The sequence below is a fragment of the Lottia gigantea genome, assembly GCF_000327385.1.
Source record: "Lottia gigantea unplaced genomic scaffold LOTGIsca_29, whole genome shotgun sequence".
Taxonomy (NCBI): domain Eukaryota; kingdom Metazoa; phylum Mollusca; class Gastropoda; family Lottiidae; genus Lottia; species Lottia gigantea.
This window is the reverse complement of record NW_008708943.1, coordinates 571,823-596,849: the sequence shown is the minus strand read 5'-3', so window position 1 is coordinate 596,849 and position 25,027 is coordinate 571,823. Positions and strand designations below refer to the sequence as shown.

Sequence of the window (25,027 nt, the reverse complement as noted above, 5' to 3'; positions counted from 1 at the left end):
ATAAGTCATAATGAACACAAAATAATAATATTTGATCAATCCCTGATGTGCAGAGATGCTTTTGATCACCAATACCTAGATTCTAATAAATATATAAAAAATATTGGCACGTAAAGGAAATTTTGGGCAATTAAATGGGACACAAACTGAAAAATAATTTTATTATTGGGTAAAATATTTCATAGTAAGCTATGGATTACATATACAATTTTATTTTATAAAATTAAAAGAGGTATAAGACAATATCCCTGTTTCCCTGTCCCAGATCTTTGGCTTCCATAAATCCACATTTTGACACCATGACCAGGATAATGGTACAAATAGAAGCATTGAGTGTACCTGATATAGTCTACAGAATTTAATTATTATTCAAAATATAAACACAAACAATCTATTTTATTCTAAGGTAGGATAAGTAATAAAAAACAATAAAGTGTGTTTATATCATAGGCTAATTACTTTTTGTTCTACCTCAAACAAAATAGACTGTTCTTGTTTAGTTGCTTAGAATTATTATATTCCTGATGACGGTGTGAGAACCACATTGAAATGATGTTCAAAAATATCTTAACTTTACATATACAAAAAGAAAATGTCTTTTTTATCTCATAACTCAGCACATTTATAAATCTAAAATTAAATTAGCACTTCATTTGCCATATACAAAAACAAAACAACCAAAGTATATGCAATAAAATCATATCAGAATAAAGAATATAATCTCAAAAAGTTAGACACTAATACTATTCATTCTACCTCAAACGTGAGTGCTTGAAACTATGTCTTGAATCTTCCTTGTATGTGTCTTTGCATGATTACATCATAGAAATAAATTGATAAAAAAAAAAATTATCAATCAACATCAGACAAAAGTATAGCTTGATTTGAGAAAATGTAGTATGTCCATTTTTATTGATGGAACATTGAAAGCGATTTTGTTGATGATCAAAGGTCCTACAGACTGTTATCACAAACAAACACTTACACTCAACACTCAACACTCAACCAGACATATCTAATAAATCAACATCAGTATCATGTATATTAAATTGATAATAGACACTGAAGAATCGACTACTTAATGCAAGGCTGGTTTGTCAAGCATTAACTTCACATCACTGGATAATTATGACAACCAATATTCAATTATTTAACTGAATGTTTTATCCATAATATCCAAAATTTCTTTTTGATGTAATTCTCCAATTCCAACAGCTGATGTACACAATACATCTCGACCAGCATAACGTAACTACAAAATAATCAAAATATTTCACTTGTGATAAAGGTCATAGTTAACACAAAATCAGACAACATCTGCCCCAAGAGCACTGAATATCAAAGCTGAAAATCGAACATGCAAGTTGAGAGCCCTTACTAGTTGAGAAACAACATCTTGAGATGAAGAGTGACAATCAGTTTCAACCAATAACTCCAATTACATAGACATATCAGATAATCATTACTAATGTCATTAGTCTAAACCATAAAGTTGTGCGTGTAGCCATTCTGAATAACCTTGACCTGATGAAATATCTGTCATGCTAAATTAGTTTACATTAAAGTGTAAATTTAGATCACATGTTTCGAGATCAGGGTTTAAAAAGGTTGCCCTACCTTACAGCCAACAACATTCTCAAACCTTGGTGCCACAAATGACCATGCTCCCATATTTCTATGTTCTTCTTGACTCCATACAAATTCTGAAAAAAGAGAATTTCAATGATTCTAGAGCAAGTTGAATTCAAAATCTTCATAGTGGTGGAGGAATTCACAATAGTTTTAATATCAGATTGAAAAAAAGGGGATAGCTACCTTTTGCTTTAGAATATTTTTTCAATTCATTTTGAATTTCTTCAACAGGAAAAGGACACAAACTCTGAAATAAAAACAGACATAATTAAAAGTTATCTTTTCAACAAACAAAGGCAGTGGGCAGTGGGACAGTACAGTAGGTAGTTAGTTGAACTTCTGCCAGCTATGATAGTTGCTGAGGTCAGTCAATACAGTGCACACGTGTTTGAATCTCCTTCATGGTAAGGAATGGCAATAACACATCAAAGATTACCCATTGTCAATTCTCCATCCCTGCCACCAGTCCAATCAAAATTAGACGAAACTTTCCATTTTTATTAGCTATTATTTTTAATATAGCCACTTCAGTTAGGGTCTAACGACTGCCCTCTTGAACGTTCATCAAATTAACCTATTGGCCTCACTCGATGTGTTCTTTACCCAATAAAATTTCTACCTTCTCCAGCATTGGCATGACCTATACATGTACTCAGAAAAAAACTTACCTCCAATCTGATAAAAACTGTATTCTTGATTACACGACTTTCTCGTTCTTTGACAAGATTATAATAATGTTTACCACTACAAAATACCACTTTATCTACAGTGCCTGGATCCACTGTGGCCTCATCTAGCACTGGATGGAATTCAGTACCTGAAGCCATTTCATTCAAACTTGAGGAAGCTGCTGGTAAGCGTAAAATAACTTTTGGTGCTGCTATAATCAATGGCTTTCTGTAGTTTCTAACCATCTAAAATTCATCCAAGACAACACATTATTAAACTGAAATTGGGATAGTGATTATGAAGAAATTTTACCAGATGAGCAATATGGTCTAATCATGACCATACTCTTGAACAACCAGTGAAAAGACCAGCTTACCTGTCTTCGTAGTAGATGAAAATATTGGGCTGGGGTAGTGGGAAAGACAACTTGAATATTGACATCATCTCCATCAACTGCATTTTCTTTACTGTCTGTTAGCTGCAATCAAGTTTGAATAATCAGGAAAATTAGTTGAGTAAGAACTCCATCTAGTGTCATTATTTGATAGCCACCATATCAAAACAATTAATAAGAGACTTTGACATATCCTACATAAGATAGCAGTATTCAATTCTACAGCTAGAATATACTATTTTCGAAAAATAAGAAGTTATGTTTACACCCCCAAAAGACAGAAAAGAGATACAGTCATCAAAAAGTTTACCAATCATTCCGGTCTAAAGCTAAAACTCAAAATTGGAATTATAGTATCATAGTTTCCAGAAGGAAAGAACTTATAGGGATACAGTAATCTAAACAACTTAGTCTCCCTGTAAAAAGTGTTCCAGTCTACAACTAGAATGTGCAAACTGTCATTAGAATTAATCAAAAGTACAGCGATATAATTCCAAGATGGCAAGGGATACAGTCGTATTTACCTGTAGAAAGCGTTCCAACCTACAGCTAGAATGTTCTGGACCAGCCCCATCCATACCATGTGGTAATAACATTACTAGCCCACTCTGTAACAACCATTTAGCTACAATACAAACAGGTATGAAAGAAATTATGTCGGAAACATGGAACTAAAAAAGTTATTTTACAAGATGCGAAATAATGCTGATGCATATTCAAACTACCAATAATTAAAACCTCATTTCATGTTCTTAAACTTCGTTTATCAGTTTATAAACTGTGTTTATTAAAATCCAGTTGTTTTATAAAATATCACTCTATATTTGGATCCAAACTTACTTTCACCAGAAGTTATATAAGTATCTATAATAGGCTGAGCACCATTAAAAAAATCACCAAACTGGGCTTCCCATATCAATAAATTATTAGGACTCTCTAAACTCATTCCATACTCAAAACCTAGAACAGCTTCTTCTGACAGCGCACTGTTAGCTACCTATAGTACAGATGAAATGGAGTTTTACATCCTGATGTTTATATCCTGATTTGACTAATTACAAAGAGCTAAGGGACCTACTTTTCTATACCATGAAATGCTAGCCAGTCTACTATAAGGTAAAGTATCATGTAGTAGAGAAAACCATCACTTTGAAGAAAGCATACCATGCCTTGGTAGAACAAAAGAAGACCTACCTCAAAGAAAGCTGTCTGATTATCAGTAATATGATTTAAAGGTATAACCATATCATCATTACCCTGGTCTATAATCATAGCATGTCTGTGACTAAATGTACCACGTCCCACATCTTGACCACACAGACGTACATTATAACCTACAAATAAACATTATATACAAATAAACATCATAACCTACAAATAAACATTATAACCCACAAATAAACATTATAACCCACAAATAAACATTATAACCTACAAATAAACATTGTAACCTTCAAATAAACATTACAAGTTATACAACCTACAAATTAACATTGTTACCTACAAATAAACGTTGTAACCTTCAAATAAACATTATAACCTACAAATGAACATTATAACCTACAAATAAACATTGTACAACCTACAAATAAACATTATAACCCACAAATAAACATTATAACCTACAAATAAACATTATAACCTACAAATAAACATTATAACCCACAAATAAACATTATAACCTACAAATAAACATTGTAACCTTCAAATAAACATTACAAGTTATACAACCTACAAATTAACATTGTTACCTACAAATAAACGTTGTAAACTTCAAATAAACATTATAACCTAAAAATGAACATTATAACCTACAAATAAACATTGTACAACCTACAAATAAACATTATATACAAATAAACATTATAACCCACAAATAAACATTATATACAAATAAACATTATAACCTACAAATAAACATTATAACCTACAAATAAACATTATAACCCACAAACATTATAACCCACACATAAACATTATAACCCACAAATAAACATTATAACCCACAAATAAACATTATAACCTACAAATAAACATTATAACCCACAAATAAACATTATAACCCACAAATAAACATTATAACCCACAAGCAAACATTATATACAAATAAACATTATAACCTACAAATAAACATTATAACCCACAAATAAACATTATAACCCACACAAATAAACATTATAACCTACAAATAAACATTATAACCTTCAAATAAACATTATAACCTACAAATAAACATTATAACCCACAAATAAACATTATAACCTTCAAATAAACATTGTAACCTTCAAATAAACATTGTAACCTACAAATAAACATTATAACCTACAAATAAACATTATAACCTTCAAATAAACATTGTAACCTTCAAATAAACATTACAAGTTATACAACCTACAAATAAACATTATAACCTACAAATAAACATTATAACCTAAAAATAAACATTGTAACCTTCAAATAAACATTCTAACCTACAAATAAACATAAATAAACATTATAACCTACAAATAACCAGTTCACAGATTAACCATCTTAACGATAGCCTGTTTGGTTTTGGACTAGTTAATACATAGAAGATTAAAGTTGTCATTATTGTCAAATATGGTTGGGATTTATATGAAAGGTATATAGTCAGTCGTCACTTCAAAGCCTTCAAATCATTGTTATTATCTTCTTGTGGGAACCTTGATAACGCCCGGAAATGACAAAATCTAAATAGGCGTGATTAGTTTTTGTTAATCGCAGAGGAACCTGGTGTCAGTCTAATTCAGCAAGTGTCATAGAAAGATGAAAATGTCTATCCAGTTGTAGCAACTATATTCAGTAACTACATACTTATATTGATTATCATAAGCATTACCTTGGTATAACAGAGATCCTATGGCTAATGATTCAGCTGTAGCCCAATCTAACTCTCTTCCGTCCACTAGTTTCTGTTTTCTACGTTCAATATGGAATTTTTTAATGGTAGAATGGCTTTTCTAAAAATAAAACAACTCATAAAAGTAATCACCTACTGCAGAGTTCAAAGCTCATGTAATTCAAACTTAACCAAGATACTAACAATAGTTATCTCATTGGTTAATACAACTAAATTCAAAATCAATTTCAGTGACTGGCCAATCAAATCATCTTAATTGAATTTTTTCTGAAACATGCCCTAGTTGCACAGAAGTTTCCAACCAATGATACAAGCTAAATAAGAGTAGTGACATAGCCTCTTAAATAAGTTTTTAAATAGCAAGTTACCCAATTTTCAGGAATTTCTACAGATTTGGCACCAATAAATTTCAATGTTTCCATGGCAACACCAGTATCCCATCTAGTAATATTATCTCCAGCCTGTTTCATTCCACTCCAATCTTCTAGTAGATGGTATGGCTGTAAAATACAGGGGCAATTTGAATTTATTTCTATAGAAACTCACTGAAATATAATTAATATTTTAATATAAAGCAGCTTCAACCATCTGTATTACTTGTCAAAATGAAAACTCTAATTCCTATTTCATAAATATAAATACCAAGATTAGTGCTTGAAAAAAACTACTCCAATCCTGCAATACCAAGACTAGTGCTTGAAAAAAACTACTCCAATCCTGCAATTACTAACATGCTAACCTTGATAACACAGGAGTCAAATTGAGTCATATCTGACTCAATAACTAGATATACTTACTTTAATAACATAAGAGTCAACTTGAGTCATATCTGACTCAATAACTAGATATACTTACTTTAATAACATAAGAGTCAACTTGAGTCATATCTGACTCAATAACTAGATATACTTACTTTAATGACATAAGAGTCAACTTGAGTCATATCTGACTGTAATTTATTATTCCATTGTTTTACTGACTCTTCTAAATCTGTTTTATTACAGATACCATCATTCTATAATAAATTAAGACAAACTAACAATTATTTTTCATAATGTAATTTTAGCAGACATGATACTATACATTAACAATAATCATTTATAATTAACTTTCTAGATTTTTTTAACCTTTAACCGGCACATTGTTTTATCATGTGTGACCTAGATCAGTGTTTTATGAGACATCTATTATCAAATTAATGTTTTATTTTGAGAAAGGCATGCATAATGTATTTACAGAATAACAAGTACTTGAATGGATAATGACATTAATTTTAAAATCAATTTTAGTGATTAACCAATCAGATGACTGGAACACTCCAATTATCTCAGCCCTGGAATAGATTGGTGTAATCTAGTGCTAATCTAATATTGTACCTACCAGTAATTTATGAGAATATTTATCAGGAATACTCTGTCTTGATGTTATAGCTTGATACATCAATGGATTGGTGAAGGAGGGATCATCTAGTTCATTATGGCCGTGTTTACGATAACAAATATAATCTATTATCACATCTTTATTAAATTTATTACGATATTTCATAGCTAAACATGTCGCTTGAATCACATCCTACAAATAAAACGGATAAATATTATACTGATGGTAATGGGCATATTCATTCTATAAAGACATTGGAATAATCAATCTTAATTTGCGTCCATTTTGTCTTTTAATTCAGAGTGTTTTGACAGTTATTACAAATTGAAGTTGAATTGAAGTGTGTTAAATTACCTCTGGGTTGTCACCATTAACATGTATGACAGGATAAGAATTTATTTTACCAAGATCACTGCTATATCGAGAGGACCTACAATATACATTAATACATAAATAAAATAAGACAAGATTGTGCAAAGGATATATGGAAACAGACACTTTATGCTCCACTAATATAAAAAGATGGTAGCCAAGGAGTAGATAATGGCATAGAAAAGTTTAAAACTAATGAAAACTGCTGATTTTTATCAACATTCACACTGTAAATACTACCCTACCTACCTGCCTAGTCTAGGTTCTGTAGTAAAACCAATTTGATTATTAACTATAAGATGTATTGAACCACCCACTGTAAAATGGGCACAGTCAGCTATCACCATTGTCTCTGAGACAATACCCTAAAATAATCAATTATCTTTTATAATTAAATAGAACACAGCTTAGCTAGTTTTTGTAACTTAGGTTCAACATACTCATAATAGACTTTGAGCAATTAAACAAAAAAAGCGAAAATGAAATCTTTACCTGAGCACTAAAGGCAGCATCCCCATGGACTTGTAAACAGAGTACATCTTGACTAGAACTAGTACCATCATTAGTAGAATATTCTCCTGTTTTGTATCGCTGTTGTTTACCACGAGTTTTACCAACGGCTACTGGGTCATTTGCCTACAAATATCATCATTTACTTAAAACGTAAAACAACTAAATCCAAATTATTGAACTTAGTAATAATGTTCTAATAAACCTCACCATGTTAGAAAAGTAGACAACAAATGAAAAATAATAATTTTAAAGACCATTAAAACAACAGAATAAAACATCCACTGCCTTGCCAATGTCAAATTATCTTACTTATACACATTAATACTTTAAATAGAAATATTAAAACAGAACCAATTAAAATCTCTACAATTGATATATTTTACATGACACTATTTTAACAGTGAAAATATTTTGTTATTGTTATTTAAATAAATTATTATCAGTTGATTAATTTTCATCTAAAACACCCCATCCTCTCTTGGAAATATTGCAGCCTTTGTTTTGACATAAATACAATACCCATAAAAAAATAAAACAAATCTCACCTCTAAATGTGAAGGGTTGGGTAGAAATGAGACATGGATATTTTTACCTCCATAATCTAAATCAACTGAGGTGTCTACAAATAGATAATAATTTTGATATTTTCTTGTTTTTCAGTATGCATTTGTCTACTTGGTTCACGAGTTCACATAACTAAATTTTGATAGGAAACATGTAAAAACTTACATAAATGAGATAACACATCTCCTGTCCCTTTAACATTGGGTGGAAATTCACTTTTACCCTTCATCTACAATATATAGAACATTTATTAATGACCCTGAACATGCATCTTTAAGCAAACTATCTGAACTGGACTTGAATCATAAAGAAGAATAACATTTGGTTATTTGTGCCATGAAATGTTTTGTCTTAACATATTTAACTATGAATATGACAGAACAAATATGTCATGCTCCACACCTCTTGGCAATGATCTTATAAAGATAACGATTTAGGTTCTTGATGATTCTATCTACTTGCTGGTCCTTGACTAAACCTCTCGTCAATGATTCAAGGATCACAACTTAGGTTCTTGAGGATCCTGTCAACCAGCTGTTCTTTTGCTAGAGTTGCAATCAAGATTATGTATATAATCAATATCAAGTTTTGTAATTATAAAAAAAACTGACCTTTTGAAACATAATTACTGGAGGGAAATTTAACATACATGATAAAAAATTTAAACGACCTCTATGTGGCATACACATCACTACGTGCGATATATTATCTGAAATATTTGATGAAACAATGGAGACATCAGCGTTTATCAAAGAAACTAGGTAAGAAGTAATGCAGTTCTTTCAGGCAACAATCGGTAATATTTGAGACCAAAATATTGAAATAGTAAATAAAGGGGCAAGGTTGAATTCTTTTTTAATAATGTTTGTTTTAAAACCTTTCTACTATCCTGTACTTGGCAAAAAAAAGAATATCTACAAAGATAAAAAGAAGAATGCTGGAATACTGTCTACCAGCTGATCCATGGCCAAATCTCTTGACAATCATTTATTCATTTCATATTTTCTAGAATCATGAGAAATGATAAAGATAACAAGTATTTAAGTTGTTAATGTCAATATGCAGATTTCCTCAGTAAAAGGTAGCTATTGATTCAAATCATAACTTACGTCCAGCACATTCTGAGAAAATTTCATCAAAGGCAGCCAACATGCTTTCTCCACCTTCTCCACCATATCTTTTTACAGTGGTAAATTTACTGCCTAAAAACTCATCAAATGCCTGTAGATAGTAGAATTTACAGCTTCATTTTGAAATAAATAAGTTATCTTTCCAAATATAAATTGACTAACAACTAGTAACCTCCTTTCTAGCATATCTTAATTTTTAATACAAATATTAGCTCACAATATCACAGTTTGATCTGATCTTTAATAATACATTTTGTGTCAACACTCTGGGTTGCAATCCTCACAAATGAAAGATTTAACTTAAGCATCAGTTCCAGTTCTCCACAGAAACTAATAAATATGAAGTCTAAAACATTTTGAGTCAAACAGAAAAACATGCATTCTTACCTGAGATTTGAGTAAAAGTTTGGCTATTTTAATTTTCCTCTCATCTGTTATAGAAGTCTGTTTCTTCTGCTCAAAATTTTCAGCAAACCATTCTCTTTCTTCTTCTGTCTACCAATAGATAAAATAATAAAATCACTCAAAATTTGACAAAAGTGTACTTATATTGTTATCAATATCAATTTTCCTTTTTTATTTAATCTGACGAGCCAACCATGTAATTTTCATCTTTATTCTTGATAAATGTCTCATAGTTTTCAATGAGTAAATTTTACTATGAAACTGCAGCCAACTGTCAAGGGATCCTTAACATCCACAAACTTTAACCATTCAAACAACTGTATGACAGACAACCTCTCAGAGATGCATCATTTTCAGACATAATCAGGTTGAAAAATACAAAAGAGTTATCTCCACCTATGTAAGATTCAAACCCTGGACTTCTACGTAAGTAGGAAAGCTTCCTAACCCTCAAATATTCAAGAAGTACAAGAACCTACCTGTAAATAGTCAAATTCTGCCGTTATTCCTTGACAATATTCATCTTGTAGCAACTGTACAATATCGCTAATGCTGCATTCTAGTCGGTCAGAATATAAAATACCTTCGGTACTAATTTTATCATTCAAATGTCTGGATAAACCATATCTATCTACAGATAACTCTACAGGCTCTCTTAAATTGGAAATAATTTCCATTTCTAAAGAATGAACCTATATGATTGGTTTCAGATATTCAAAGAATGGAGCTCAAAGTTTAAATAAGAGTGATCATTGTTGTTGATTTTGTTTATATTGTTAAGTCATACTTTATACAATATCAAATATTCTAGGATTTTTTGAAGAATTCTTTGCAGAGGTTGGTAAGTAAAGGGGCAGTAAATTTTGAATTCTCAAATCTGTTGAAAGAAAGTTTCTTAATCTTCACATATAAAGAGGAAAGGTGCTGTAGAAGATACAATATTCTTGAAGGCAACCATACAGATACTTACTTTCTGTGCTGCAATCCAAGAGGATCTAAATCAGCTTTCAGGTGACCATATTTTCTATAGGCTTGTACCAATTGATAGACATTTGGGTTCTTAATTCTGTTCTCTAGAGCTTTCTCTGACAAATCTAGAATAAATTGATAACCATTTTCATATGTCGTGGTGACTAATATTTTATTTGGTGACTGATTTGTATTAGATTTGGGTTATCACTTTTAAAGAATGCATTTCTTATCAATTCTTCTGATAGGTTACGTTTTTTTTTAACTAGAAGAGCTATTTAAAATCTGAGAAATGATTTGATTGTCGAACCCTTAAAAATTCAGCATTTAACAGCTGGGCCCATTAACAATGCGTCAATGGGCCCTTCTACAAACTGATGCAGATTTCAAACACAAAATATAACTATCAGAAATGTTTTAAACATTCATAAGTTTTTTAGCCATTTTCTAAAAGGGAATTATAGAGTTAAAATCAATTAGAAAGGCTTAAATGAAAATGAAAACAAAAGTTTCTGAGCAAGGTCACACTAACCCAATTTTAGATCACCTAAAAATTGTCCACTTACGCCATTTTTCAGAAGATTCTAGCTCTTGGGACCTAAACCCGTATACCCCGGATTTGGAGTGATAAAATGCACTGCATCTGATCCCATGACAATATGGAAATCTCAGGGAATAAGAAAAAATTCTAATCATTCTGATTATTGAGATCTGTAAGCTGCCAGCTGCCATCTTGTGAGGGGAGATAACTCTATTTCAAAAATTGAACTAAGACCACAAATAATTCATCTCGACCATAGTACACTATCACCATTTTCTGAAGATAGACAACAAAATAAAAAAAACCAAATCAAAAAAAAAACAACGTAATGTGTTCAGGAAATCTTGTTCAAATCATCTCTGATTCTTTACATAGTTCACTGCCCTGATTTTGTAGACCCTCATCTTCAAAACTTTCACAGGCTTTGTCCATCAATCGAAAACAAACAGATAAATATAAAAATCTAATATCCTTTATTTATTGTCATACATCAATATACAAGAATCTATGAAATACTGCTTTTATACCAAACAATATAATATTTACAATAACATACACTAGCCTTAAAGCAGTGCTGTGCCCAGTGTAGAAATAACAATATAGTAGAAAACAGAAGCAAATTACTTTCAGACCTGTACGCCTATTAGTTTTTGCTGTTTTCAACTGTATAGATTACCCAACACAATAAATCACAATGGATACTGTAGGCCTACCTTGTAAATTCACATTTTTACACATTGTACAAATTTGGAAGAAGACTATAAATGTATAAACTATAAAAAGAAATATGGCAGTTGCAATTATTCTAATTGATTTTCATTAACAAGTAATAACATAACAAAAACAAGAGTAAAGAGGAAGTAGTACAAAGATATTTATGCACATTTGGGACATTTCAACACAAGCAGTGAAGTCTGCTCGAAAAAATTTAACATTTCAAAACAAATAAAAAAATACAATTTGAAAGTAAATAAATACAAACTCTACCCTTCCTTAATACTTGAGTGTAAAAAGTTTATAAATGAAACAATTCGATTGGATTACAGTCAATCAAAGCTGTAATGTTTACATTCTTTATGTCAAGGGCTCAGATTGACTGTATTCGCATCAAATCGCTCCATTTCTTGATACAAGTATAGTTGCTATTGCAGTCAAGTATGAAGTAATAGCTAGACATTGTCAAGATGGTGTATCATATAATATATAAAATTCTAAAAACAGGATAACAAGTTCTGACATTCTGTTCTTATTGCAATTGACTCTATATCACAGTATTGAAACCTATCCTAAATTGTTAAATTATGTCATATATTCATACTATTATAATATTAGAATGAGTGAGAGGTACGTCTGTGATAAAAGTATTTCTAGAAGAAATTGTCTTTTACATAATATTCAATACACCTACTTATAGAACTAGATTTCTCTTTTTACATGAAAACTGAAGACAAACTGTTATTATAAGAAGCCAGCAATAGCAACCCTGTATGTTATAAATAAACTTCTCAACACATGACAACAAATATCATAATCTATTGAAACATTTTAAAATGATTTTACGTTCTAAAGATGTCAATCATATTATACACGACAACAAAGATAATACTATTAAGATCAAAGATAAATTATGAATGTAAAATAGAAGAAAAATCAAACACAATATCCCGTGCCAAATACTAGACAATTGATTTTAGTATATTTTCTATTGCCATACAACAATAAAACTCTTGGACAAGGGGCAAACCTTTTAGCTTGGCCCCTATGACACTTCTAGCAGCAATCTGACATGACTGGCTAACCAACAATATTAAATAATATTAATTTTTTTGAATGATTTCAAAACAGATATGAAGAACTAACTATAATATTCAAGCCTCAATATGAGAGTGACATTAATAGTTCTAATCAGACATGACTGGCAAGTCCTATCAAATCAACAATCTTACTTTGCAACCTGGAGCTCATTGCATTAGCTAAAACATCTTCACGACAAGTTATAAAATCATTGCTCCAGTCAGACACGATTGGTAACTCATTCTCACACCATTATCTAAATTTTGAAGGGAAAGTCCAAGAAAGAATCAAAGCCATTTAAATCACTCAATATCCAATAAAAGATCACTTCCTTCTAATTTCATTCCCTTTTCAATACTCATAGATTTCACTGTTCCATCCATTGGAGCGTTGACCACCATTTCCATCTTCATAGCACTGAGAACAACAATCGGCTGTCCTTGAACCACTTTATCTCCTACAGAAACCTTAATATCAATAATTTCACCAGGCATTGGAGCTCCTACTGATCCTTTCACACCTTTAGAAGCTTTAGGATGGAAATGCATCTCCTGGAATTAAGAAAGGAGATTAATTTTTGAACAAGAACAAGAAACTAGCTGATTGGGCTATCTTGGCCAATGCATGCATTATCATTGTGTTAGAACTTATTGAATTCGGCCCTCTGCTGCTGTTCATGGAATCCCGGAGGGCAAGGCCCCATCTCACAAAAAATCTTAAGATAAGAATTTGTGTAGAGTGTAGAATTTTTGCATTGTGAAATACCATACTTTCAACAATATTGTAATACAGTAAGATTTTTTGTGGAACTGTGCCCAAGCCCTCCACCTTCAAAGCTGACTTGTACACCACAAAGTACCCTGGTTAGTGAGCAACTTTCACTGTGAAGCTGATTTTAAGATGGGCATAGAGAGTAGCCTACCCTAGTATCAAACTCAATTCACCTACCTTCATAGCCTCTGTATCTTTAATATGAACTGATCGTAATTGTCCATTTAACTCAAAGAATACTTCTCTTGAACCAGCTTTATTAATATCACCCACAGCCAGTGTTTTTATGGATAATGTTTTACCTCTTTCTATCTCAACCTGAAAATACACAAGAGATCAGCCCTGGAATCATTTTAAGGGACAGGTTTGCCATCAGTAAAAACATCTCATCATCCAAATTTGAGCCTTTAAATCCATGCTGTCCAGAATTATCCAAGTGACAAGTCATCTTTTCTTGAGACTCTTTAAATTTAAAGTGGAATTCCAAGTTTGATGTATTTTTGAAGGATTAGTACTTTTGAAGACTATTTACATATATTCAAGACCCAAATCAACCCCCAGAAATGGCTAACTTGGCCCTTTAACAATTCAACGATCGTGCAATATCAAATAATTTCTGAATACAAAAAAAAATCTTGATCTAGTTGATGCTCCCAATAAATGTTAGACATTCATATTTAAAATCTTGATTACCTACCTCAGTTTCAGTTGCTACTTTAGGACCAACTAAAAACATCCTGGTATCTAGGCAGTCAACAGGGCCATATTTATCTGTGAATTCTAGATATTCATCTGTAACTGATGGATACAAGGCAGCACTCATTACATCTTCTTCTTTAATAGTTTTCCCATGTTTCTCTTCTAAATCTGTCTTTAATTTACCAAAATCTAGCGGTGGCAGAGTGGCACCAGGTCGCTCATCGAATGTTTTAGCACCTCGTAAAATCTAAAATTGAAATATCAACAAATTATACAAAAATCAGATAGAAATTTCTTTTGTTACATAGTTACTTCAATTCTAAATGGTGACATTTTGAAAAACACAAAAACAAAGCTTTACCTTAGATCTAAGAGGCTCAGGGTAACCCCCAGGTGGTGCTCCAAGGTAACCTTGGAAATATTCAATGACAGATTTAGGGAAAGACAACTCTTCAGCTCTGTCTTCCACCATTTTAGCTGTTAGTTTATTCTGGACCATAAACTGGGCCATATCTCCTACAACTTTAGATGAAGGAGTAACCTGAAAATATTACAGATTTTTAATTTAAAATGTTTTACCAATTTGACTCAATCAGACTTTTGTTTTAGCAAGTTAACACATTATGATCTACGACATAACATGAGTTTTTGTACTTTAGATTTGGGCTCAGAATCCTTGTACTGCAGAATACTCTCAATGTTGACTTCTCGCCCCTGTTCAGCAAGTGAACTATAGAATGACCGGCAGTCAAATGTTATTACCTTGGGAATATCACCTAGCAACCTATTGGCTACAGAATACATTTTCTTTACTTCTTCAAACTGATCAGCTAGACCCAGACTAAATGCTTGGAACTGAAGATTTGTGTATTGTCCACCTGCAATCATAGATATTTGTCAATGAAATGAATTAGTCATAGATCATCAGTCCAAATCATAAAAATACAATAAAAATCATAAAACAACAATCAAAAACATAAAATCACAACCAAAATTTAACAATAACTGGCAATAATTAATACAACATGAACCCTTCAACCAAACTTTTGAAATTCCCTTTTGTGACTAAAATAAAATCACATTGAAACAAAGAATTCAGTTTTTAGCTTCGTTTGTATCAATATGGTGTAAAATCTTACCAGGGATCTCATTTTTATAAATATCAGAATTTCCACTCTTCATGGTCACACAACATTCAAATGGGGCGTAGAGATTTCTAGTTTGTTCCCAGTAAGCTGAATAGGTTGACACGTTTTCAAGACTTATTCCTGAGAAAAATAAAACAATACATAATACAGAGATTCATACCCTTGAAGACAATATTAAGACCGCAGTAAAGGGGTTTATAGTAGAATTTTGAGGAGTTCTTTAGCACTGACTAAAGCATGGATAACTTTACACCATTTGCTTAGTCACTTAGAACATATGATGGTTTCTGGTTTTAATGTCCATTGACATGGAAAAGTCTAGTGACTTTGAATAAGTCATCTTTTCTAATTTCCAGTCGACCAAGCTGTAAATCATTACAGATAATCTGGGAAAGTTTATAACAAAGAAGATTGGCTAAAGACCAGCTGGTAAAGAACTAAAATTTTTAAGAAAATAAATTAATTTGATTGGTTAATAAAACTAGATGTAATTCAATTTCAGTGATTGACCAATCAGATGAATTGGTTAATGTTGTAAAATGTGACGTTTTAACTTACCTGTATCTAATTGAGTATTTTCTAAAGCAGCAACCACAGCTCCCATACTGGGCTGTGATGTCATTCCAGACATTGAATCAACAGCTACGTCAACAACATCAGCTCCTGCTTCTGCTGCAGCCAACATGGCTGCCACACCTGCACCAGATGTATCATGGGTATGAACATGAATTGGTATATCTGGGAATTTATCACGAAGAGCTGTGACTAATAGTCGAGCTGCTTTGGGCTTCAGGAGACCTGCCATGTCCTGCAAAAAAAGAAGTGAAATTGAGTTTTATATTTAACTTTTTTAACTCCTGGTTTGGATAATGAAGATGGGCAACAAAATGCAGAATGTTATTAAATTGGCCTCCTTTATTATATTTTTCACCTGCCAAAGGATATCTAACATGAACAGTTTACAAGGCTATAGCTTAATGTGCAATACCAACTACTTTGTGAGATATACTGGACACAAAGTCATCAAGTATAAATCTAAACACAAACCTTAATACAGAGAATATGAGTTCCAGCTTTCACTAATTCAGACGCCAAATCTTCATAATATTTCAGGTTATATTTAGTTTTACTGGGATCTGACACATCTCCAGTGTAGGATATTGCAGCTTCTATCACACCACCTAAAAAATACAGAAATCAAGGTTATAAGTTCGGCCACAAATTGAAAGAGAATTGATTCAACTGACAGAGGTTTGAGGAGAAAGAAGTGATACTTGAGTTAAAAAGGTTTTATTACATGGGATCATTTGCTTGTCTGTTGTATTCAAAACTGTCAGTTTTACTCAAACTGTTCAGCTTCAATTCACCTGTACTTGTCAATCAAATACATCAACTTGTCCCTAGAAATAATATTTTGACAGAGGAGGTTATGGGGTCAAATTTTAACCTAAATTTTACACAAATATCTTACCGGCTTTTCCCACAGCATCCATACCAACAATAATATTGGGTAAATAATTCAGCGAATCAAAAATACGGAAAATATCCATGCCATGTTTTACTGCTAATTCACAAAATCTGAAAATAAAAATAGACTATGTTTATTTAAAATATATATTTTAGAACTTTAGGGTCAAAATAAGTCGATGTGGTATCCTACTTGGAACTGATAATTAGTGTTGTTGCTAAATAAACAAAGATGAAAATAAGTGGTCACTGGTCCCTGAATAGAGTCAGTCACTTAAAAGTTGTTAAATACACTAAAAAATAAAAATAGTGGGGACTATTTATTGATATCATATTTTGAAATGAAATGAATGGATTTTTATGTCCTCCTTTTCTGCACCATGTGGGCTAATGAAGACAGGCATCACCATGCAGGGTGCAATGACGGAAATTTTGCCAGGACAGTCATCATATTTCTAGGGTAAATGCTTTTAAAAGGCAGTTGTTAAACCATATCATCTTGAATGAATATGTTTAAATGTTATATTACATTAAAATCAGATTAAATTAAATCTAATGTAATTCTATAAATTTAAAACATATTCATTCAAGATGACCATGTCTAGTCTATAAATCATTTGTTACAAGAAACTACTTACTTGTAAACAACATTATCAGGGTAGTTAGTATAACCCACAGCGTTGGCTCCCCGTAGTAACATTTGAAAAGGTATATTGGGTATAGATTTACGTAGGGTGTCTAATCTCTCCCAAGGGCATTCATGAAGAAATCTTAGTGCTACATCAAATGTGGCTCCTGAAATAAGATACAAATAAAAAGTGACATCTTTCCGTTTAAATTTGAAACTCTGATTCACTTGGATTAATAATGTTTTTCTCTTTCCATGTAAGTTTATTGTCTGATTTTGATTTTGGATTCAATGATGCTTTTTGTCAAGAGGGCTAAAAATGCTCTAGTTTTTAGAAACTTTTGTCATTGAACTTCATTAAAAGATGCTGGTAAGGAACTGTTGTAAGGAACCTAAAAATATCAAAGGAAATTCTGTCCCTACTTTACCAAAATAAACCTACCTCCCCAGTTCTCTAAACTGTACAAGTTGGTGAAGTTATGAGCTGTATAGGGTGAGATACGTTTTAAATCGTACGTTCGAACTCGTGTTGCTAATAGAGACTGGTGAGCATCGCGATAAGTTGTATCCATTAGCAACAAACCGTCATTTTGTCGAACTTTCTTGGCAAATGCTTCTGGTCCATCTTTTATTAAAACATCTCTCCATCCACCCTGTGGTTTCTGAGCTGAAAAAAAAACAATACGTAAAAAGCCTGTCCATTTCACAGAAATTCTAAAATCAAAATCTATCCCTGATTGTAATTTCATAGAGATCTTACCAGAATAAGAAAAAAGAAAACCTATATAATTAAAAAGCATGATTGTGTATGAACATATAAACATATATCACAAAATAAAGCATCATTCACTATTACACCAATTTCATTTATATCAACAAATACATCGTTAAGAAACCTTTATACCTTTCAAAAGTAAATAATTTTACATACAATATACACAGCTTGAAAGCATTTAGTGATACATGCAATCATTAAGTCACATTGTGAAATTTGAAACTATACATATTAACACACATAAAAAGTAGAAATTATATCATTCAGTTATTAGTTATATTCACAATGTCAAGCTATTATCAACGTTGTCTTATACCTTGACTGCAGTGGCCACTTTTCTTGTATCACGAAACATAGTGATTTGATTGGATTGTAGGCCAGCGAATACTGCCAATCAGAGCCCTCGACAGAAAGACTGTGAACACAGTGATAATGTGTCACACATGCTGCAAAAGTGACATAATTCTGGTCTAATGTTGATTCAAACCTATGTATTTTTTGGAAAAGGGCAATCAATTTCCAGAAAACCAGGAAGAGCCAAACATCAGAATTCACTCTGAAAAGCTTTAAAAGCATCTGAATTAAGCTCTATAAATTAAAAGGCAAGCAAATCCCCATATTAGACAGATTAGCCCATATCCAATGATAAAGCGAAGGAGAAAATTTTACAAAAACTTAAATTTGAAGTGATTTTAAGTATACAATTCATCTGATTGGTCAATCACTGAAAATGATAATAAACCAATCAGATTATTATATTTCCTTCAGTTGCAGTTAATCTTTGTAAAGTTTTCATAAATTTGACTCCTATTCTATGTCTATATTTGTTATCTTTGTTAAAATTATTGATTTTGTTAGTAGAAAGCGAAGGGTCACTTCTAATAAAACACAGCCTAAAGATTACGTCTTTTTTTCAATTGCTATAATGCATGGAATGAGCAATGTAACCCAGAAAAAAAAAATAAAACATAAAATCTAACATATTTTAATTGGAAAAGTAAGAATATATCTATATTTCAATAGAATTGATTAAAGAAAAAAGATTTTTTTACAAGAATTTGTTAAAACAATAATCATTCAATTTATGAAATTTTCTTACCAACTCCCATATGGCTGCCTGAAAATTTGTTCGACAAAAATTTTACAAGATACAATTTCATTCAATATAATAGTCTCTTAAACTTTTTCAATATATATATTCATCATGTTTATCGATATATATTTAAAAACAGAGACTTCTCGTTCAGAAAAGCCAAATCTAAATTATATAGAAAAATCTAAGTGATAGATCATTCTTTACAGCTTGGATCTAATGATTCATTCCAAAATATCTAGTGGTTTGATATGGAGAATGCTGCTGTAGATGTAATATGCATTCTATCTAATTCAAACAATTTGTTATTCCAAAATCATGAATATTAGATTTGAGTCCATGGTTGACATGAAGGTTTACACAAAGCAATGATGTCCTTCAGAAAACACATTCCAAAACATAAAAATCAGTTTAAAACTATTACCTGGCCTTTGATAGCTAATACATTCTAGATATTTGTCAAAATTAGTTGCTAGTAAGGGTAGGAAATTTAGCGTTACATAGCTGACTTCTGCACAAAGCTATCAAAAACAATTGTCAGCAAGTTTTAGACAATGTAAACAAGGGACCAACATGTAAAATAACTGTTACTATGGAATGCCAAAAGCACCACCATTTCACCAAAACATAAATTAATTTTTCACAAAAATCAAGCAACTTACCAACAGGGGTTTCTGGGACAGTTGGTACAGTTTCACTGGGTTGAAGATTGGTTGCTAGGGGAGTAGAAGGTCCATTCACCATTACTTGTCCCATGTAGTGAAGTAATTTTTGAGCTCTGTTCTGTGATGGTTGGAATTGGAATAGTTGTGGATTTTCATCAATAAAGTATGTGTCAACTGAACCTGATACAAATTTTTCATTTTCTAGGACATTCAGTAGGAAGGGTATATTGGTCTGAAATAAAAATTAGAGATGACAAACATTCATGAAAACCTTGGCCCTGGTGACATAAACAACTACTTTGATCAACTTGCAGTCAAGGTTAAAGTAAATGGTTTCCGTCAAGACGTCAAGATTGAGATCAAGGTTAAAGATCACTTACCTTCACTCCACGGATTCTAAATTCTTTTAAAGCTCGTAACATTTTGGCAACAGCAGAAGGGTGGTCCTGAGCCTTGGCGATAATTTTAACCAATAGGGAATCATAATATGGTGAAACAATGGCTCCTGCAAAGGCAGACGCACTGTCCAATCGGATACCCATTCCTTCACCACTTCTAAATACCTAAAAATAGAAAGGAATAGCTCAGTCCGAAATGAATTGAATGCAAACAGGCATCTTCTTTTACCAATGATACAAAATGTTTCGCCAATATGTTCTCTTTTTTTTCTGCGTTTTGCCGTTCAGATCATTACTGGGTTTATCTATTATTATACATATATAGCTAAAAATAGAGCAAACATAGATAATTTGTTAAAGTAAAACTAACCTCAATTCGTCCTGTGTCTGGTTGGAATTGTTTAGCAGGATCTTCTGTTGTCATACGACATTGAATAGCGCAGCCGTTTAACTTCACCTTTTCTTGGGTCAGTTTTAAATCTTCTAGTTTATGGCCCTCAGCTATTCTAATCTGAGATTGAACTAAATCAACACTGAAACAGAGGAAAGACAAAGTTTAATAATTGTAAAGAGGTTTTTAAGTGTATCGAAGAACACTGAAAGCACTGAATTCTACCATTTTAATTTTCAGTCAGATGTCTGTAGTCAATTCTCCAATTGACATTTAGCATTTCTATAACAACATGAACCTCAGACATCTGATGGAATTTGGAATGATGCAAATAAAATAATTCTGCTGCACATCCACAAAGATAGAATCTTCTATTCACCCTATGAAAACTCGATATGTCTAATGTTTCTACAAAATAAAAAACAACCTACCCTGTAACTTCCTCGGTCACAGTGTGCTCCACCTGTAATCTGGCGTTAACTTCAATAAAATAATATCTTCCTGTGTTATCCAATAAAAACTCAACAGTACCAGCATTCTCATATCCTACATGTTTACAGAGATTTACAGCATCTCTTGTCATTTTGTCTCTTAAGACAGGATCTAGATGGGGAGCTGGAGCAATCTCTACAACTTTCTGATGTCGTCTCTGTACAGAACAATCTCTCTCAAACAGATGAATCACACTTCCATGAGAATCACCTAAAATTAAAATAGTATGTTTACCCTCTTTTTCTTATTTGGCTAATGAAATGGTGTTATAATGGCAGTAGCCTTTTATCTCTTTTTAGATCTCAAACCATCAGACTAAAAGTTGAAGAAGAGAAGGAAAACAATTGGCATTCACAAAGAAAAGATTTAATTGTAACCATTTCTGAAATGATTGTGGTCTGAAGTTATCATATTTACAGTCAAAGTGACCTCCCCTTAAGACCTCTTTCCCTGTGCCTTACTGATCATTAAATACATGGTCTGCTTTTACAGTCTAAGGAAATATTTTAGTTCGAATGTACTGATTGTTCTTTTGGATTTAAACATTATTCTCATAAACAGCGCAAAGTTTTAAGTTAAAAACATACATATGCACTGCAATGAGTAAAATATTGTCAAGATATACTGTCAGACATGGCCTTGATTTATTGTCCAACCAAAACAGTCGACAAGATGCTTTTACCTTGTGAAGGAGAGACCCCATTGAGAAGAGCTTGATCCACAATAAAACAAGCGGATGTGAGTTTTTGAGAAAAGATAATCTAAATCCATTCCATACCTATAATCTGAACTTCTATATGTCTGGGTCTTTCAATGAATTTTTCTAAAAACAGAGAACCATTACCAAAAGCTGTCAAAGCTTCTGAGGTGGCACGATTAAAGTTTTCTTTCACTTCCTACAAATTATAAGTTACATTATTAGCCAGGTATGTCTGAGTGGAACATGAAAATATTCCTTTGGTGGAAGTCAGTGTATTCAATTAAAAGTAGGCAATATTCATTAATATTGAAAACTAGCATATAAAAACCCTTATATTCTCTATAGGATAACGCTTCTACAACATAACTCTGACTGTTTTCAAGTCAGTCTGCCCCAAGTTTCATGTGGCTGTCACTGCAACTGCATCAGATATAAACTTACATCTAACTTTCTAACCACTCTCATTCCACGTCCACCTCCACCATAGGCTGCTTTAAATATAACAGGTAGACCATGATCTTTACAGAAATTAACAGCCTCTTCTGCTGATTTTACTGGTCCGTCTGTTCCTGGCACTACTTCCACTCCTGTTGGAGAGAAAGATACATCAGTTATCATCAATACAAATCACTACAAAATTTTATCATTTATAGAGCACCTACACTATCCAATATTAATATTATAGAATTTAATCAAGAATCAAGCTGATATTCTAACCTGCCACATTAACAAAGATGGTTGACAAATCTTTCAAAAACAATTTATTATCAAATATTTCCAATTAAAATTTCGTAATTAATACCAATACTAATTGAAATATATTTGAGAAATAGCAGTAATCTTCCATCGAAAAAATGAATTTTTACCAGCAGATATGGCAGCTTGTCGAGCCTCTACTTTATCTCCCATTTTACGAACAACTTCTGGAGACGGTCCAATAAAATTTACACCAGCATCAATACACGCAGCAGCAAAATCTGATCTTTCTGATAGAAATCCATAACCAGGATGTATGGCATCAACACCATTTTCCTATAAAACATTACTTAGATAATTCTTTTCAGAAAATAAATTGCAAAGCAGTTTTCTTGAAAGTTATTAAGATTATTTCAAACATGATATTACAAATGACCAGGTTTAATTTAATTGTAGACATGCAATATTCATTGATATTTTAATAAAATATAAGCTTACTCAAAAGTTGAATATGAAAGATATTTAATCAAAAAGAAAACTACCTTGGCTATATGAATAATCTCTGGTATATTTAAATAGGCTGCCACTGGAGGTAGACCTTTCCCAATTAAATATGATTCATCAGCTTTCTGGCGGTGCATGTGCATCATATCTTGTTCAGAATATATAGCTACTGTTCTAATATTCATTTCTGTACAGGCACGAAACACACGAATAGCAATTTCACCTGGAAAAATAATATAGACATGTTCATTACTAACATTTTACTGATCTCCTACCGTATTCTCAAAAGAAATCTTAGCAATGGATGTCCTAGGGTCTTAAAAATTAGGGTGTAAAATTGTGTATTATACAAGCAAATATAGCGTAGTTGAATGTATTAAAGTATAAATTCTTACCTCTATTGGCCACCATGAGTTTTTTAATTGGACTTTTAATCAAATCTTTTGCCGGTTGAGTTACATAACTTCTATGTAGTGGATTTTCAATTACATTCTGAGAACTTTTTCCCTGGAGCACCTTTTTAGTTTGATTCGACACTGCTTGTGTAAAAAGTTTATTTTGGCCATTTTGAATTTTGGCAACACAGCTTTGTAGACGCAACATGTTGACGTCAACTCTTACTCTGTTAGTTCTTCAGACACTGTTGTTCCAATATCTGTAAAAAAAATAAAAAAAATAAAATAAGAATAAGAAATATAAGAAGATTAAGTTAACAGTACTGGAAAAATTTGTTTTTTAAAAAAAATCTCATAAGGGAAAAACATAGGAAATATGGAAAAATATACACTTCCAGAAAAAAAGAATCCCCACAAAATTAGGTGTCTATAAAAATAATCACCTATAATGATCTATTACTGTACAACATACAAACAAACTGTCCAAAACTGAACCATAGACTGACACACAACACATAAACCAGATGACATTTTGATGACCCTACCTTGTATCAACCCTCCTTGCCCTTTACAAAGGTCTACTGTCTGCAGTCTGCATGATGAGCTCTAATGATGACCTATTATATGACCTGTATATATATATATATATATATAAATGAAACCCCTACCCTTATTAAAAGACCTTGTTATCAAATGATGACCTATTGCTGTATATATCTACCTGTATGTTATATCCCTGATTCCCTCTCAGACCTCCACCAGTCAGACCTCTATTGACCACTTAGTCTGTACCTGCCTCTAATGTTAGAAAATGATGACTTACACCAGTGTATCTATACATATCCCTATCAGACCTCCTCCATGCAGACCTCTATTGACCACTTACAGTCTGTACTGGCCTCTAATGTTATAAAATGATGACTTACACCAGTGTATCTATATATATCCCTATCAGACCTCC

At 32.0% G+C, this 25,027-nt stretch overlaps 2 protein-coding genes across 2 annotated transcripts; both read right to left on the bottom strand.

Moving 5' to 3' along the window:
* Positions 1-1,150: 1,150 nt before the first annotated feature.
* LOTGIDRAFT_215641 (hypothetical protein) lies at positions 1,151-11,618 on the bottom strand (the record flags this gene model as incomplete). Its single annotated transcript, XM_009056768.1, has 23 exons — positions 11,476-11,618; positions 10,911-11,034; positions 10,420-10,594; positions 9,923-10,030; positions 9,515-9,626; positions 9,017-9,114; positions 8,571-8,634; positions 8,387-8,460; positions 7,821-7,964; positions 7,578-7,693; positions 7,311-7,386; positions 6,957-7,148; positions 6,490-6,591; positions 5,945-6,076; positions 5,556-5,676; positions 3,890-4,029; positions 3,536-3,692; positions 3,220-3,320; positions 2,678-2,779; positions 2,301-2,546; positions 1,816-1,879; positions 1,618-1,703; positions 1,151-1,252 (listed from the first exon to the last, which is right to left on the bottom strand). The coding sequence occupies exons 1-23, from the start codon at positions 11,603-11,605 to the stop codon at positions 1,151-1,153; spliced, it is 2,766 nt and encodes a 921-aa protein (XP_009055016.1). The 5' UTR covers positions 11,606-11,618.
* Positions 11,619-11,901: 283 nt separating this feature from the next.
* Positions 11,902-24,082, bottom strand: LOTGIDRAFT_232430 (hypothetical protein; the record flags this gene model as incomplete). Its single annotated transcript, XM_009056767.1, has 21 exons — positions 11,902-12,442; positions 12,900-13,795; positions 14,193-14,333; positions 14,713-14,961; positions 15,046-15,255; positions 15,477-15,592; positions 15,854-15,982; positions 16,421-16,670; positions 16,910-17,043; positions 17,334-17,440; positions 17,968-18,124; positions 18,400-18,624; positions 20,488-20,722; positions 20,871-21,053; positions 21,259-21,421; positions 21,711-21,981; positions 22,550-22,667; positions 22,913-23,058; positions 23,338-23,503; positions 23,710-23,894; positions 24,067-24,082. 20 exons carry the CDS (start codon positions 24,080-24,082, stop codon positions 13,547-13,549), a joined length of 3,450 nt encoding a protein of 1,149 aa, XP_009055015.1. The 3' UTR covers positions 11,902-12,442; positions 12,900-13,546.
* Positions 24,083-25,027: the final 945 nt, after the last annotated feature.